Source organism: Euleptes europaea, chromosome 6 (genome assembly GCF_029931775.1).
Source record: "Euleptes europaea isolate rEulEur1 chromosome 6, rEulEur1.hap1, whole genome shotgun sequence".
Lineage (NCBI taxonomy): Eukaryota > Metazoa > Chordata > Lepidosauria > Squamata > Sphaerodactylidae > Euleptes > Euleptes europaea.
This window is the reverse complement of record NC_079317.1, coordinates 84890518-84909123: the sequence shown is the minus strand read 5'-3', so window position 1 is coordinate 84909123 and position 18606 is coordinate 84890518. Positions and strand designations below refer to the sequence as shown.

Here is an 18606-nt window from a genome sequence, read left to right as displayed (position 1 = left end):
AATTATGTAATACACACAGTCCACTTTTGTGGTCGTTTACAGGATGGTTTACCTGCTGTAGTCTGCCACTGGGTTCCAGTCCTTGGCATCTGGAAAACAAAACTGAGGGATGGCCTTGAGCCGTTCTTCTGCTTCGCGGACTTGTTTCGTGGGCCTCTCTAGCTGTGGTTGAAGAGATCAGTGTGAGCAGACTCTAATTCAGCTCCAAATAAAGGTCATGGACAAAATGCATGATATGCCCAACAGGTGCCACGTCACAGATGCGCAACCTGACTCTCCATCAGATGTACGTCAGGGGAACTCACCTTAAACATCACTTAAATAAGCTTGTTCGCTTGGCATTGTGGGGTGGGGGGAGAAGGAGCTCCTGGTTTCCCTCCCACCCCATTTTTGCCAGCACACAAACAGACCAATTAACTAAATGGAGAAAGTCCCCAAAATCTATAGTTGGTGTAGACAATAATTTTGAAATTATAAGCAGAAAGGCAAACATATATGCTATGAAATTAAGCAAATACACAAAGCCACAGTGGTTCCAAAAAGAGATGGTACAAAATACAAAACAGACAAGGTGCTATTTTATTTAGACTAATGTCCACTAGCCTGACAATGTCTGTCTATAGTGTGTGTAGTTGAGCATTACGTCTATCAATAGGAAATACAAGTGATGACCAGTTTTCAGGGCAAAACCAATGCCACTATGGAGCAGCGGTTAATGTTGGACTAGGAGCTGGAAGACACAGGTTCAGATCCTTACTCTGCTGTGGAAGCCTGCTGACCTTGGGCCAGTCACACACACTCAGTCTAACCTACCTCACAGGGTTGCAGTGAGGATAAAATGGGGAAAAGGAGAACAATGCAAACCATTGGGGAGAAAGGTGAAGTAAGTAAGGAAGTAAGTAAATAAATACATAAATAAATAGCCTGGTCTATAGTTGGAGGCTTAGGTCTACTCAATGGCACATAGTACTTTTATCAGCTTCAACTGATACTTCAGCTATCATGGAAAGGTTTGCTATTGCAGAAGATAGCTTGCTTTGTGGAAGAATTATATATTTTTTGATTTAAGCTTAGAAGTATCTGGCTATCATTCTCCAGATAGGAACAAGATCTAGGAGGAAAGGGGCAGTACGGGTACCCTTTACTGGGGTCTAGAGAGTCATAGATTGGCCACAAGTCCATTACCCCGCTATATCCCAACTATTGTGGAAAGGATGATCTGACCGTAGTGATCCATGCTCCCATCACTTTCAGTTGGATTGCAGTAATGAACTTTATGTTGGACTGGCTTTGAAAACAGTCCAGAAATTTCACTTGGTCCAAGATGCACCAGCCAGACTATTGTCATCAGCTGGATACAGGGATTACAACACTGTTGTGCTGACAGATCTGCACTACCTGCCTGTTTGTTTCCAGGAACTGTTCAGAGTGCAGGTTTTAAAGCCCTAAACAGCTTAGGGCTGGAGCTCCTGAAGGACTGCCTTCTTCTGTTCTGTCCAGCCTACCAGAACCTATCCCCAAGTCTTGGCTTTTTGAGCCTGTCCGCAGAGGTGAGGTGGGTAACAACCAAATGCAGAGCTTTTTAAGTGGTGGCACCTCGCCTTTGGAACGCCCTCCTCCTTGAAACTTGCCTGGCACCCACTTGCCTTTTAGATGCCAGACCAAAACATTCCTCTTTGCCCAGGCTTTTAACTAAAAGGGTTAAACTTTTTTTAGCTTATTTATGGTGTTTTTTGCCTACAGACTGTTTGATGTCGTTTTTATGCCTTTTATGGCTTTTGTTGTTTTTATTGATAAGGTGGTTGCTATCATTTTACTGTACTGCCTTTTTGAGTTGCCTTGAAGAGGCATATGCATATGATTTTCCAAACAAATAAAGTTATTAGTTAAGAAGAGCAATTCAACTAACAATTGCCATTTTCAGTGACAACCCCATGATCCATCCCAGCTGCTTCTTTGCTTCTGCTTTCTCATTGTTTCTAAAATGAACTCTTGACCATGTGCAAAATCCATTCATATGAAAACATACAGAAGGGTGACTATTGTGGAAATCATTTCCCACAGAAGACTTGCCCAACCCAACTATCTTTCAAAGGGACCTTATTGTCGACTTCGAGATAGGAGATCAATAGGAACGTGACCATCTGCCAATCCTACTGTCTTACAAGTTTAGTTGTGACCTAGAAATGTCCCTCTTGCCCAATCCAGACAATGATGGCCATTCTCAATTTAAGAGGATAAAATGGTCAACGGGTTGCCAGGAGCAGGTTCAACAATGGATGCTTAGTAATAGAGGACTACAATTGAACCACAGGCTGTCCAGCGCTGAGTCTTTGGCGGAGGCACTTTTGGCTTATCACTCTATTATCAGTGGGTTTGAGAACTTTGCACAACCACCTGGTTCTTAGGAACTATCTTTCAAAATCAGTTCAAGACCTTTATGAACTGGAAGGGATTATGTAGAGACAGGTATTCAGAACGCTGCATCAGTAGGAAAATATGGCACCATGTCCATTTCCTCGGTCCCTGGCCTTTAAAAAGGTAAAGGTCCCCTGTGCAAGCACCAGGTCATTCCTGACCCATGGGGTGACGTCACATCCCGACGTTTACTAGGCAGACTTTTGTTTATGGGGTGGTTTGCCAGGGCCTTCCCCAGTCATCTTCCCTTTAACCCCAGCAAGCTGGGTACTCATTTGACCGACCTCAGAAGGATGGAAAGCTGAGTCAACCTTGAGCGGGCTACCTGAAACCAACTTCCATCGGGATCGAACTCAAGTCGTGAGTGGAGTTTGGACTGCAGTACTGCAGCTTACCACTCTGCGCCATGGGGCTCCTGGCCAAAGTGATTTTTAAAAAAATTATGTATGCGTTCAGCCCCCAGACTGGGATTCATAAATATGACCACAATAAACAGATCCAATGATAATCATTAAGGAATAATTACCAACTAACACATTTCTTGCTTTTACCTTTGGAAATTGATATGTAACTTCAGGGAGATACGTATTTTTTGTGGGCTTCTTCTTAAGGGAAACTACTACAAAATATTCAAACAATTCACGTTCCTGCCACTCAATCAGCTCCAGTTCCAGGGTCCGGTAACTAGGGGCTCTCTTCAGCACTGACTGGATGTGCACAAGGCGCTGCGTGTGAGCTAGTGTAACAAAACAAAACAGAAGCATCAGTTAGCCCTCTGAGTGCTGACCACACAGAGATCTCAAAGTCCTATGCCAGGGGGCCCCAACAGGGTGCCATGGCGTCCACTGACATCTTTTCTGGCAATCGTGAAATGTTTTTAGGAATAGGGTGGGGCCAGGAAGGGCTTTTGCCTAGCAAGGCTTCTGAATGGCTATTGGAGATCTGATTGGCTGTGCAGACTACTTAAAATGTTGCTTTGGCAGCAGCTGCCAACACAGCACAAGAATCTTCATAGAATCATGGAGTTGGAATGCAGGAAATTCATTCAAAATCACACACACACACAGCGACTCCTACTACATACCCTGGCCAAGATGCCCCCCTCTCATGAACTGCCTAAGGTCATAGAATCAGCATTGCTGACAGATGGCCATCTAGCCTCTGCTTAAAAACCTCCAGGGAAGGAGAGCTTACCACCTCCCGAGGAAGCCTCTTCCACTGAGGAACCGCTTTAACTGTTAGAAAATTCTTCCTAGTGTCTAGATGGAAACTCTTTTGATTTTATTTCAACCCGTTGGTTCTGGTCCGACCTTCTGGGGCAACAGAAAACAACTCGGCACCCTCCTCTATATGACAGCCCTTCAAGTACTTGAACATGGTTATCATATCCCCTCTCAGTCTTCTCCTCTTCAGGCTAAACATACCCAGCTCCTTCAACCATTCCTCATAGGACTTGGTCTCCAGACCCCTCACCATCTTTGTTGCCCTTCTCTGGATATGTTCACTGTGTGACAGAAATAAAGCTATGGCAATCATTTTGTGGCTGGCTCCACCTCCTGCGGCAGCCATGTCAGAATTCCACAGGTGCTCACAGGCTCGAAAAGGTTGGAAACCCCTGTCTTGCCTTTTTCTGGGATCTTAACCCTTAATTTGATGTCACTCATTTTTAATTCCCACATAAATTAGTCTGTTTGCAAGAACAGAACTTTCAGAGGTTAAAGAATACAATTTACCTCAGCTATTCAAAGTTTCCAGTTGATTGCATAACCCAAGCACAACCAACTTATGTACATTATTACAATCCACATACTTATTAATAAACAGGTATAAACAAAATCGGCTCACAATGGACATAAAATCAGTCCCAAACTGTCAAACATTTTTTGAACTGATGGAAATCTGAAATGACAGGACCATTTGCGTTTCCTACCTTCTTTTATCAATCTACTGGAGTAGCATTTCTGTTTACCTGCAAGCTCATCAAAGCTAGTGATGATGCACGCCTATAACTGAGAATCAGGGCACAGCTACATGGCACTTTTTGCAGCGTTCAGATTTTTTTCCAGAGTTTTTAATCCTGCACTGTATGTAGCCCCTTGACCAGCTGTGTAACTCAGAACAGGCATCACATTCTTCAAGGTGAAAAGTTGGCAAAGAGTTCTCACGTACTCCTATCCTGGATGTCACTTCCTCCTGCCTTTTCAGCAGATGCCCCAAAAATCTACAACAGAAGACTGGGATAATATGTTTCCGGAGTACGTTTTTTGTCGTTCAGGACAACTTTTGGCTGTTGGATGAGAACTGCTGTTATTAACTGCTGACTGGAGAGGTACATGTGGATGTTTTCTTCTTATATGATAATTTGTTCATTAATGTCATGCTTTTGACTGTTTTTCGTAAGCTGCTACTTTGCGGGATGTTAAACTGGAAAATATAATCATGGCATCGCTATCTCTAGAAAGCAGCACAGTGAGGACAACCACAAATAGTGTAGGGGACTCTACCACACAGGCAGAACAATATGACTTTGTAAATTATCCAAAACAAAAAGACACACTGGTGCACACGTACATAAACCTGGCCCAATGAGGAGGACTGACTATCCTCAAGGAATGTTCAGAGCAGCTGAGTGGGACTTAAACAAACAAACAAAATGTGTGTGTGCATAAAATTAGGCTGCTTGAGCCCCTGAGATCTTATGTGTGTGTGTGTAAAGTGCAGTCAAGTCGCAGCAGACTTATGGCAACCCCTTTTTGGGGTTTTCGTGGCAAGAGACTAACAGAGGGGGTTTGCCAGTGCCTTCCTCTGCACAGCAACCCTGGTATTCCGTGGTAGTCTCCCATCCAAATACTAACCAGGGCTGACCCTGCTTAGCTTCTGAGATCTGACGAGATCAGGCTAGCCTGGGCCATCCAGGTCAGGGCCTGAGATCTTATAGACTCCTAAATTTATGATAGTTGGGGTGGGTGTTTCCAAATCATTTTGTTTCAACAGCAGTTCCCCAGCTTATAAAAACAGTGATCTTCCACAGAACCAGTAGCAGCGCGATGCATTTTTATCCATCTGTTTCTGTTGCACATCAAATTACAAATACCACAGCAGTCTGCATCAACCTAAAGCCAGAAAATTCACTGGAATGAAAACAAAACCTGGTACCATTCAGGAAAGAAATCCATAAAAACAGATGTACTGGCCAGACAAAAAGCGTTAGGTAGACTGAGACAGCAATGGCAACATAAGGTAAAGGTAAAGGTCCCCTGTGCAAGCACTGGGTCATTCCTGACCCATGGGGTGATGTCACATCCCGATGTTTCCTAGGCAGACTTTTGTTTATGGGTGGTTTGCCAGTGCCTTCCCCAGTCATCTTCCCTTTACCCCCAGCAAGCTGAGTACTCCTTTTACCGACCTCGGAAGGATGGAAGGCTGAGTCAACCTTGAGCCGGCTACCTGAAACCAACTTCCATTGGGATCGAACTCAGGTTGTGAGCAGAACTTGGACTGCAGTACTGCAGCTTACCACTCTGCGCCACGGGGCTCTTAATGGCAACATAAACAACTAGAAAGAACAAAAACTATACCTGATAATTTCAGTCCTTTAATTTGTTTTACTTAAGAATGTTTAAAATAATGTACCATCTAAATGCATGTGCTACGGCCAGGGAGGCCTCTGTCTTAATCTTAGCTCAACCATTGGTTTATGGGGAACCTATGCAATATGTTTTTTTGCGAGTCAAATTTGGAAAACCTGGGCCTGACTTGCCAAAAACATACCATGTAGTTTTACCCTTGGCAAGACACTCTCTCCGGGCCCCTTGCTTATCGGTCTGTTATAGGGAGCTAGTAATACCAGCATACTTTAAAAGCTTACCAGAAGGAGTACTGATACAGAGTTGGATCCAGAGATTCACCTGTGCAAGGATCATCGATCTCCCCCACTTTCCCCTCCTCACTTCAGCCCATCAATCTGGAGCCAGAAATGGCTGCCAGAGAAAGGAAAAACTGTATTTGACAGTTAGCTCTTCCTGTTGATGGATTGCTAAATCTGACCTACAATGTCACAAAGTGCTTTGAGCTAGAAAAGCACTAGAACATATATGGCTTGGGACAAGGGTATCTGAAGGACCGTTTTCTCCAATATGTTCCTTCCAGGGAACTAAGATATCAGGGAGAGTCTTTCTTGACTGTCTCACAGACCAAAAAAGCTCCAAAGAAGCTCGCCTGGTGGGTACCCAGGAGAGGGCCTTTTCAGTGGCAGCCCCACGATTATGGAATAACCTCCCCAGGGAAGTGTGCCTGGGAAGATTGTTCCATAAATTTCAACCTTTAGGAGGTAGCTGAAGACAGTTTTATTCATGATGGCATTTGATTAGTTTCAGTTCTACTGCCTACTAGCAGTTTTAAATTGTTGATTTTAAATTGGTGGGGTTTATGTATTTTGTTTTATTTTGCTGCTATTTGTATTATAAGCCACTTTGGGTTCCTGTAAAATAGAAAGGCAGCTAATAAATGGTGGAAATCAATAAAAAGGATAAAATGAAGGCAAAGTGTTATGCTCATAAATCACACTGACCATCACTTATTAAACTATGAGATAATGTTATTAAGGCTTTATATAATAGAACAATTACTTATTTCTGTCAAATGCTATCACAAGGTCCACATCTCTCTGAACAGAGAGTTTAAACATTTGGAAACGGAAGAACTAGACAAAACACAGCCCTCCCAAGAGAAACAGCTTTCAGTCAGTCTGCAAAACACCAGCTGTATAGAACTCAGAAAAGCCAGGTCGCTGTTCTTTCGGCCTTCATTCTATCTCGTTACTAGTATTTCTCTGAATGCTCATTTCTCACTGAATGTTAAATGTCAGCATGTATTCCATTTCCAGCATTACTGCATTTTGTAAATATAGGTAGGAAAACCAGTGTATGGCTTATGCTGATTATATCTGTAGATACAATCTGGAATCACTAACGCCCTCTAATTCAATCAGCCTTGCAGTTTAACATCCTAATTTCATCCACAATCACGCACTGGACTAGCGCAGGCTATCTACCCTTTAATCACCAGAGTCTAAAGTAGCAGGGGGGTTAGTATTTATTTATAAAATTTGTAGAGTTGCTTTATCCATGTCAAAATGGGCATTCAAAGCAACAACAGTAGACTAAAACAATCAAATCCATATTGTTAATTAAATACACATAATGTAATCAAATGACTAAGAGAACGTGAAGCAGCGTAGGAATAAACCAATTTCTAACTCAAAAACATTTTTAGTTGCCACTGAAATCTTAAGGAAAAGGCTGAGTAACCTATATCCAGTGGAGTAAGTAGGTTAACTTAGCATCATTCTATGAAATGCTTCTACTGGTACACTTCACATTGGATGGGTTCTATAGGCTTGTGATTGCAGCATTCCGCAGCTGTGCAAGATTTGATAATATACATTTCAAACTCTGTAGTAACATATGGCAAATCTCTGTAGATGAACTAATCACATATGCTTAATAGGCTTGCAGAATGCACTCAAAGGCACATAATCTGAGGTTTGCCACTGTAGAAAATAGCTTGCTTTGTGGAAGAATTATATTATTTTTGGTCTAAGTTTAGAAGTATCTGACTATCATTCTCCAGAGAGGAACAAGATCCAGGAGGAAAGGGGCAGTACGGGTACCCTTTACTGGGGCCTACAGTCACGGACTTGTAACAAGTCCATTATAGAGTTGCCAACCTCCAGTTGGCACCTGGAGCTCTCCCACTATTACAATTGATCTCCAGACAACCAAGATCAGTTTCCCTGGAGAAAATGGCTGCGTTAGAGGATGGACTCTATAGTATTATATCCTAATGAGGTCCCTCTCTCCCTAAACACTGCCATCCCCAGGCTTCACCCCCCCCAAAAAAAATCTCCAGGTATTTCCCAACCCAAAGCTGGCAACCCTACCCTTCTATGCTCTCTCTAGATCCATTCAGAAATAAAATACACATTTCTATCATGACTCAGGAGATTGTGGGATGGTATGTATATGTAGGGGGCCATGTTACAGGTTACAAGTTCGTGCTGGGCCCAGAGAAAAGATATTTGGGCCCTGAATGAGACCAAAACAATCAGGCTGGAGACAGATGAAAGATGAAAATTGTTTCAGAGAAGCTTCCCGCAGGTTTTGCTTTTCTCCCCCATTGTTGCCTCTGTTCAAACAGGCTTTGCAGGTTTCTGAAGCAATGCAAAGAACTACAAATACCCTGCACCAAAGGAGAAAGTGGAATAACACAAGCAGAAATTTCTATTCCAACTGCTTACAATTATCTAGAACAAAAATTAGTTCCCTTGTCTGGCTATGCAGGAATTTAGCAGCTAGAAGATAAAGCATGCCGAGCTTCTCACCTTTAAACCTGTCGTCTGAATCGCTCTCACTCTCACTGTTCTCATCTGCAACAGAGGTACAGATTCCACTGTTAAAAAAAACCCTTTAGACTTGCTCTTATTATTTTATTACTTTAGTTTGAAAAACTACTGCTTCCATGACCCCTCAGGGTTGTACTAGACAAGATATGTGGTCAAAGAGATTCTAGTGGGGGAAATAGTTTATTCTTAAGAAAGCGTATGAAATATGAAAACTAACAAACTCACAAAAAGTATATTTTGAGCCAAATTCCATGCCACTTTGGACAACGTCTCGAGAACAAGGTTTAATATTTGCCACCCAACTTTTTAATCATTGAAATGAGGCTGCACAGCAGCAGGGAAGTCAAGGGGAATGTAGTCTCTCTAAAACCTTAAGAAGGCAGAAACATATATGAAGATTTATTTGATAAGAAATGCCAAACTTGGGCAGGACAAACCATAATACCTGAACTGCCTCTGGCTCTAAAGCTGCTCAAGAAATTGATGTGGGGACTTTGGATGCAGCTCTTAGCCAGTCTACTCCTGAATCACAACCAGTGCTGGTTCAGCACAGTTATCAGACAGCAGCACCATTAGGTAAAGGTTAGTTACAGGCTCTCCTTCAACACACACATGCTTTACACACACACAGGCCATTCTTGCATGGTAATTAGCAGCGCTTTCCAGGCTGAATTGTCCCACATATTTTTTTTTAATTTTGCATGCTGAACCGTCACTCCGGAAGTGACTATGAAGCCGGTGCATACCTGCCTCGCATTACTAAAGAGCCCATTTAACGCGACCTTTGGTGTTTGCCAAGAAGAATCCCCCTCAAGGAACCATGCAAAACAACAGAGGCGCATTAGCTATGCACATGCTAATGACTATGCAAACAGGAACAAAGGAGCAGGCAAGTGGGGTGGAATTTCTCCTTTTGCGTCAGGACCATGAATAGGCATTTTTAAAGTCGCATTTTAAAAAAGAGCTTTGAGAGAGCATCAAAATTGACCTTGCAAAAATGGCCATACAAAAATGCACATGACATTGGCAGACTGTTGTGGACATTCAAAACACTTCTTTTGAAATGCACATGCATTTTTTGCTAGCTGATCTTAATGCTTTTATGCATGCAATAAATTAACGGAAAAATGAATGAAGGATATGGACTTCGCTATGGACACATCTGCGCACTTCAATTCTGAAGAGGTTCATGCATACATTTCAGGACACGAGGCAAGCTGCTCCACACTTTCTGTGGCAATTACAGTGGCAACCAAGTTGACTTGGTGTCTCCTGCAGTAAACATAAAGTATGAAGGGCGGGGGTGAGCACTCCTACATAGGGACACAGGCTGGGGAGCCCAAACTAGCTGCAATTCTCTGGTGCAGCATACCTACTGTGTGTTGACCAACATGCATCTGCCCTTAATCCTTTATGTGTCAAGTTTGGGGGGAACTGGTGAAATAAAACCAGTTAAGAAATCACTGTCACTTCTTTAACAAGAGATGGATGTTCAATATTTTCTCCCAGGACCAAAAGGTTTTCAAGATATACCTCGCAGTGATGCTGTTTCAATATTGGACATTGAAAGCTTCTTCAATCTTTTTTTCCCCCTTTTTGCACTAAAGATTGAATTGATCCTTTGTACGAGCTGTAAAAGAAGAGGATAACCATTACCCCAGAATACATTTGGTGGAAGTACAGTCTTCACAAATGTATACATTATTCACTTATTGCTCTTCCATATGATCTAACCACAACCATCAGGAAGATTTTCATGTTTTTAGAAAAATTCCCCCCAATCTGGTTCTACACGACATGGGCTTCCAAGGTCAAATTCATGGTGTTTAAAAGTATCAAAAATGAAACATAAGAGGGATTGGGCAGTAAGGAGGTTCACCAAGCTTGTTCAGTCTGTTTCCAGAGCAAACCAGTTGCCACACATTTTGCAACTTGTCAAATTAGGCCATAGAATTAATCCATAAGGCCAGGTCATATTAGTGTCATCGTATCTGGCAACAACACAAGAACTGTTTCACAAAGTCTGACTTCAAAACAAAGTTCTCAAAGGTCCTTAGATTTTGTTTTAAATCCATTACACCTAAAAAAAAGTCATCTTAGGTTTTAACAATTTCCATCACATCTCTGTGGGCTTGTAAAGCAGATTCAGGACATACTTTCAAGCTTTTCTCTAAAAACACAAGGGCTAGAAATGTGCTTAATAACTTCCCGAGTGAAGTGTCAAGCAAGGCCATTAAGCCCTGCTTTTTTATTTTTGGAAGGGCTGACATTTATGGAGATGAGCCAATGTCGACAGAGGAAGTCAGCTGTGAAAACCTCATCACTCCTGGATCTATATGCTTTCACATCCTGTAGGGAAGGTAATGAATCCTTCTGAAGTGAGTAGCAGCTGACTATTGGCTACTGAATTTTGGCAGGATCCAGAAGTCAAGATTCTGGAACTAAATTGGCCAGGACCTATTATGCACTTGAGAGGAAGGACTGAAAAGGAGCTGTTCCCTCTTTGTCTGGGGGGGGGGGTGTGTGCACATGTGACAGCCAGAGAGCATCACTGACCATGCTCCCATTTGCTTCTCCCAGGTGTGTGTGTGTGTGGGGGGGATTCCATGTAACTGCAGTTGTCAAGTTAGGTTAGAAATCTTTCTCTGTTTATATTCTCTTTCTCAGCACCTGCACCCTAATTTCTGTAACCTGTATACTTTCTAGAGATGTTGATAGCAGAGTAAATCTTTGTACTTATTTAAGAGACAAAGAAACTAACGCGCCTCTCTTCCCTGTTGATTGCACAAGCCAGGTGAGAGAGTAACCTGAAAGATGCTGGGGTGGGAGCAGTTACAGGAACTGTGCAGTTCTGTGATACTTTTTAGGGATGGGTTTTGTTTTTACAGAATTACAACTGTCAAAGCTGCAATTTGAAGGGTGAGGCTGGCACAGAAAAATACAAGTTTCTGGCTTCTTTACTCTTTCCTCCCTCTGGCCCCAAAATCATCTTCACGAAGCTTCTTTTATCCCCAACATAGATTTTGAAAGCATATAAACTGTACAGAGAAAATTCTACATTTTCATGATATAAATAAGTACATTGGTTGTTCATACTGGCCTGGTGTTCTAATAATATCATACAATTCATCATATCCTTTTTTGAAACTTTTGACCGAGCCATAGCAGCTTAAATTTAAATCATTTTTGTTTCAAATCTGTAATGATGCAGCTATCTGAGCTGCACAGCCTGTGAATAAACAATAGGGCCTATATTAGATCAGTGGCAATTTCCTTGGGAACCACCATTACAAACAAAACAAAGGAGGAAAAAAATTAACCTAAGATGTATACTGCAGATTATAAATAGTAACAGGTCAACTGTTCTACATCATAATTCAGCTAGTGAGCTGCCAGACTAGGGTCTCATTTACACAGCTTAAGGAAAAACCTATGATTAAACAATCACAGAAGAGCCCAGAGAAATTGTCCCTTCTGGCAACTCACCTAAGGTTGCCCATCCATAGGTAAGGCACAGAAGCACAAAAGCTCACATGCGCTCTCTCTTTACCTGTGTTACCAGTGACACAGCCATATGCATGAATGTTACATGCAATCTTTGGGCACTTTCAGGGCACTTTCACACAGCTCAAATAATGCACTTCCAATCCACTTTCAGTGCACCTTAACGATCGCTTGCAAGTGGATTTTGCCAGTTCACACAGTAAAATCAACCTTCAAAGTGGATTGAAAGTGGATTGAAAGTGCATTATTTGGGCTGGGTGAAAGTGCCCATCCCACAGCCCAAATATTGCACTTTCAATCCACTTTCAATGCACTTTGAAGGTGGATTTTACTGTGTGAACTGGCAAAATCCACTTGCAAACGATCGTTAAGATGCACTGAAAGTGGACTGAAAGTGCATTATTTGGGCTGTATGAAAGTGCCCTTTATTCTTTTTTTCAGATACAATAATCACATACTGGGACGCCACATGCTATACAGCAGATATTGTGAGATCCCATGAGCATTTGTGCTTTCACGCTATGCCTGCAGAGGACCCACGATAGCTGAGTGTACTAACCAGTTCTATATTAGTGCTTTAATCGTTTAATTTGAAAACTGTGTGATGTAACACAGATGTATCCCTGGAAAGACAGATTCCACTGCCACACACATACATATACAGTGAGGGGAAAAAGTATTTGATCCCCTGCTGAATTTGTCCATTTGCCCTCTGACGAAGAAATGACCAGTCCATAATTTTAATGGTAGGTCTATTGTAGCTATGAGAGACAGAAAAACAACAGGAAAAACCCCAGAAACCCAGAAGACAAAAGTCAGAGATTGATGTGCATTATAATGAGTGAAATAAGTATTTGATCCCTTTGCAAAAGATGACTTAGTACTTGGTGGCAAAACCCTTGTTGGCAATTACAGAGGTCAGACATTTCTTGTAGGCGGCCACCAGGTTTGCACACATCTCAGGAGGTATTTTGTCCCACTCCTCTTTGCAGATCCTCTCCAAGTCAGTAAGATTTCGAGGCTGATGTGTAGCTACTCGAACCTTCAGCTCCCTCCACGGATTTTCGGTGGGATTAAGGTCTGGAGACTGGCTAGGCCACTCTAGGACCTTAATGTGCTTCTTCTTGAGCCACTCCTTTGTTGCCTTGGCCGTGTGTTTTGGGTCATTGTCATGCTGGAATACCCATCCTCGACCCATTTTCAATGCCCTGGCTGAGGGAAGGAGGTGCTCACCCAAGATTTGACGATATATGGTCCCGTCCATCGTCCTTTCGATGCGGTGTCCTGTCCCCTTAGCAGAAAAACACCCCCAAAGCATAATATGTCCCCCTCCATGTTTGACGGTGGGGATGGTGTTCTTGGGGTCGTAGGCAGCATTCCTCCTCCTCCAAACACGGCGAGTTGAGTTGATGGCAAAGAGCTCAATTTTGGTCTCATCTGACCACAACACTTTCACCCAGTTGTCCTCTGGGTCATTCAGATGTGCATTGGCAAACTGCAGACAGGCCTGTACATGTGCTGCCTTGAGCAAGGAGATCTTGCGGGCTCTGCAAGATCTCAGTCCTTCACGGCGTAGTGTGTTACCAACTGTTTTCATGGTGACTATGGTCCCAGCTGCCCTGAGATCATTGACAAGTTCCCCCCGTGTAGTTCTGGGCTGCTTCATCACCGTTCTCATGATCATTGCAACTCCATGAGATGAGATCTTGCATGCAGCCCCAGACCGAGGGAGGTTGACAGTTAGGGTTAGGGTTGTCACCTTCTCACCAAGCTGCTTGGCAATAGTCTTGCAGCCCAGTCCAGCCTTGTGCAGGTCTACAATCTTGTCCCTGACATCCTTGGACAGCTCTTTGGTCTTGGTCACGGTGGCTAGTTTGGAATCTGATGGATTGATTGCTTCTGTCGACAGCAGAACCCTAACCCTAACCCTAATCTGGCTGGTTGATAGGGGATCAAATACTTATTTCACTCATTATAATGCACATCAATCTCTGACTTTTGTCTTCCGGGTTTCTGGGGTTTTTCCTGTTGTTATTCTGTCTCTCACAGCTACAATAAACCTACCATTAAAATTATGGACTGGTCATTTCTTCGTCAGAGGGCAAACGGGCAAATTTAGCAGGGGATCAAATACTTTCTTCCCTCACTGTACATGTGTGTACGTGTATATATGTATATATACACATACATATATATATATACACACACACACAAACGCATGGCTGTTCCCTATGCAGACAGCAAGAACATGTTACCATTGACTATGTAGATAGGGATGGACGTGAGATGATGAGAAGCCCATGGATCAGAAGTGATGAATGAGTACATCCAATCCCCATATTGATGTACATTATTTATGGTCCACCTTTCCCACAGGGACTCAAGCAGATTAAACACAGTGAGTCAGTACAGTCAACAAAATAGTACATTAAACAAACAATGCATTAGGATTGTAATGTGTGCACTGACTCTTAAGCTCCATCAGCTTGACAAAAGGATGAACTTCCATGAGGAGTCAAGCGCACCTTTTGAAAGACATGTACACTAGCATATAATGTACACATACCATGAAGCCATCAGTTTGCCAGCGCATTGTGCCATAAGTACACATTTTTTTAAAGCAAGCATTCGTTTTTAGCAGCAGCCAGGTTAAGCATCATCCCTAAATAGACCTTATTCCTTTTTATAATAGCACTCAGAAATTTCGAAAGTGGCACTAATGGAGAACACACACGACTGACAAAAAAAATAAGACAGTTTTCTGGAACTAGGATGGCCCTTTATAAACAAACATTGTGAAAACCCTGTGAAATCAGACCACTCCGACATAACACATTGTTGACTTACTAGAGTTACTCAGAATACTGCCCATCACCTTTTTATCTATCCTTTTTAAAATCCTCAGATAACATATCCACCGAAAATAACAAAAGGGGAGAAGAGAGATAGGAAAAATAATGTTTATTGCTTGATCATATTTGTTGTTTGAAGCATACTGAATTTATGCTAGGAGATGCCGAATGAATATTTTGCTTTCTGTTTGTTATTAACAAAACTTATCTTCGTTTCTAACTGATGGTTTTATTTGGTTTATTGAAAAGGGTGACGGAGGAGGGTAGTTAGAATTTTTGTTCTCTTGAAGGCATAATTACCCTAAACCTTTACAAGACTTGTCAAAAATGAATAAAAACCACAATTTTAAAAACGTACACTTTGGTCTTCCATGCAAATTGGCTCTTCAAAGTTGTTCATACAATAGTAGGATTACCCAGTGCAAAAAACCAAACATCATCAGTGTAACTTGGTAGTTTTCTACCTACACTCTGCCAGTATAGGCAAGGCACACTAATTCTATTTCAAGTCATCATTTCTTTGTAGTCAACTACCAGTATAGTACAGCTCTTTTAAAGTCATACTGTCTCCTGCGCTTCTTGCATCTTCACTAGCCCAGTCCTTGCCCCCTAAAACGCTGCGTTCAGCGGGTACAACAGAGCAATACAGTAAATTATTAGTATGACCTAAACGTACACAAGTTTGCTTAATTTGAACTATTGACTGTTTTAGTATAGTTTAGGATTACTTGATGGACATTTTAAAGGCAGGTCTTGGAGGTCTTTTAAAGGCAGGTCTTGATTTTTGTCCTGGGGCAGGTATAATTTTGGTAGATTTCTGTTGCTATTTGAATATGAATGTTTTGCTGCAGAGAACACTGAAAACAGGCAACAGAATGTTTTTTCTGCGCCCAGGGCAGGGTGAAACAGATGACCAGACTGATTTTTTTGACTCAAATTCTAGTCAGCTAAATCCAGATTATTCTTCATTAAAAGGTAAAGGTCCCCTGTGCAAGCACCGGGTCATTCCTGACCCATGGGGTGATGTAACATCCCGACGTTTTCTAGGCAGACTTTTGTTTACGGGGTGGTTTGCCACTGCCTTCCCCAGTCATTTTCCCTTTATCCCCAGCAAGCTGGGTACTCATTTTAGCAACCTCGGAAGGATGGAAGGCTGAGTCAACCTTGAGCTGGCTACCTGAAACCAACTTCCGTCGGGATAGAACTCAGGTCATGAGCAGAGCTTGGACTGCAGTACTGCAGCTTACCACTCTGCTCCACGGGGCTCATTACCCATAACAAAAAGTAATGGACTGATTTGTAGTCAGCAGGCCACAGCAGGGGCCATTACCTTTGGGACCCTCCTGGCCCTACGCGTGGACAGCAGCTCACTTGTTGTACTAAGGCTGTCTTCGTTCAGGCTGGAGGGAGAGGAGGGCGTGCTGAGCTGGGCCAGAAGCAGCATGTCATCATGGCTGTGTCTCTTGGGCAATCGTGGCAGGCGATGGCTTTTCCTTTCTGACCAGTTCCCAATTCTCAGAGATTGGCTGCTGGGCTTTGAAGGTAGCTGAGAGATGAAGGAAGGAAGAAGGCAGAGTTAACAGCTCCAGCTGTAAGGTTGCACCAGCAAAAGCAAGTTACATCAAGGCCTGAGGAAACTTCAGTAAAATTAACAGAACAGCTTCCGATAATGTCAAATAAGGGAAGATGGTTAGACAGAATCATCAATGACTGCATAGCTCAGAGCATAGGTACCTCTAGCCTAGCACTAGTTCATCTGGCAGACTCAAACAGATGTCTCATCCAGTCTTGCTATCTGAGATCTTTAACTGGAGAGGTCGTGGATCGGACCCAGGACTTCATACTTGCAAAGCATGTTCTCGGCTCTTGAATTATGGCCCCTTGGAATGGACTCCTCCAGGATAATGTTTCACCCCTTACATTTCAGTTGTGTGCTATGACAATATGGAGTCTTCTTGCTAAGCATCTGCATTATTATTACTGTGGACCCTTGACTGCAATTGTGGACAGCGGTGGCTTTTACAAACTCCTCCTGCCCTTCAAAAGAGCATAAAAGCCATTCTTTCCCCTTTCCCTGAGGTGAAGAGTCCTCATCCCCATTGATAGAAAAGTGAGAGGGCTCTGTTTTTGCATGATCAGGATGGGCATTAGAGGAGGGGCCCCTTCTGTCCTTACAAGTACTCAAGGACTCCCTTGAGATCACTTGCAGGGCCTCACGGGTTCCCAGACCTGAGTCTGAGAAACGCCACTGTAATGGAATTGGGAGTAGAACTATATTCTGATGGTATCTCAGGCTCTCCTATAACTTTTCTGGAAAAGCAATTTGATTCTAAGGCCTAGTTAAGCATGAATAACCTAATAGGCATGCTACCTTTGTGCTCTTTTATCTTTTTACGAGGGATATGGCACTGTATTAAATGCCATCTGGAACCATAGATTTAATTTGGCTTGCAAGTGATTATGGAAAAGGAATGACTGAGTAGTGCAGCAGCTACCAGGTCTCCCAGCAACAGCACCTGATCCTTGCTGATGCTTGATAGGCCAGTGGGGTGTGGGGGAAATACTGCACAAACCTCTCTTGGTTGGCAACATGACAACATTTCCAGGGCAAACCTGGAAGTGATGTCATGCCACTCTAGGCATCAGCAGAAGCTCTATGGTAAGCTCTGTGATAAAATATAGCACCTCCCATGACCCCACCCACGAGTATCCCCACTGGTTGACAACCATACCTTGTGTCCTCATGTGAAAGTAACCTGTCAGGTTTGAAAAGAGGGAAACACTGCATTTTCCCATATACAAAAACAGTATTTTGAGTGTTCAGAAAATACTATAGCCTTTCAATAAAAATTCTGCCTTGGGAAAGCTAAAAGGCCAGTTAATGCCACGAAATAAATGCATTAGTGTGTGCTTTAAGATTTTGGAATTACAGTCTGTTCCAAGTGTTTGCACTACCTGAGGATAATCAAAAAAGCCTTATGTCTAAAGCCCTATCTCTTAATGTGGAATAAAATACTGATTTTTTTGAAGGTTCAGTTCATCCACTTGCAATTATTGCTTGCCTCAGACCAAATACAGATCCTAGATTCCCAAAGTTGGCAAGAGCTCAATGGAACTTCCAGTACAACCTCATGACACACACACTAAAACATAATATCCTGTATCTAAAATTACAGAGACACAGACCGCCCCTCAACTCCCAACACAATGCTTGTACACGCCAGGACGGTCTGGCCGCCTGCTTGAGACTGAAGACCGCTTACTGGATTAAGCATTACTCGAAGTGGTGTCGCTGAATTCCAGGAAGCGTCAGCATTCTGCGTGTGAGACCAAACTGCTGGACTTCATGAACTGTACACTTGTAATAAACCTCAATGGTTTGGATGTACTGAGAGTATGGGAGGGGCTGCGGCTCAGTGGTAGAGCATC

The 18606-nt window shown here is 42.7% G+C and overlaps 1 protein-coding gene across 2 annotated transcripts in view; it reads right to left on the bottom strand.

Moving 5' to 3' along the window:
- Positions 1-18606, bottom strand: part of DENND2B (DENN domain containing 2B) — a 94431-nt gene that overhangs the window by 40038 nt on the left and 35787 nt on the right. For both annotated transcript variants that reach the window (XM_056850706.1, XM_056850707.1), the window contains exons 5-9: positions 16508-16723; positions 10355-10451; positions 8801-8845; positions 2970-3154; positions 53-162 (exon numbers count right to left, since the gene is read on the bottom strand). In XM_056850706.1, the coding sequence (XP_056706684.1) occupies positions 53-162; positions 2970-3154; positions 8801-8845; positions 10355-10451; positions 16508-16723 (653 nt within the window). The remainder of the gene's footprint in view (positions 1-52; positions 163-2969; positions 3155-8800; positions 8846-10354; positions 10452-16507; positions 16724-18606) is intronic.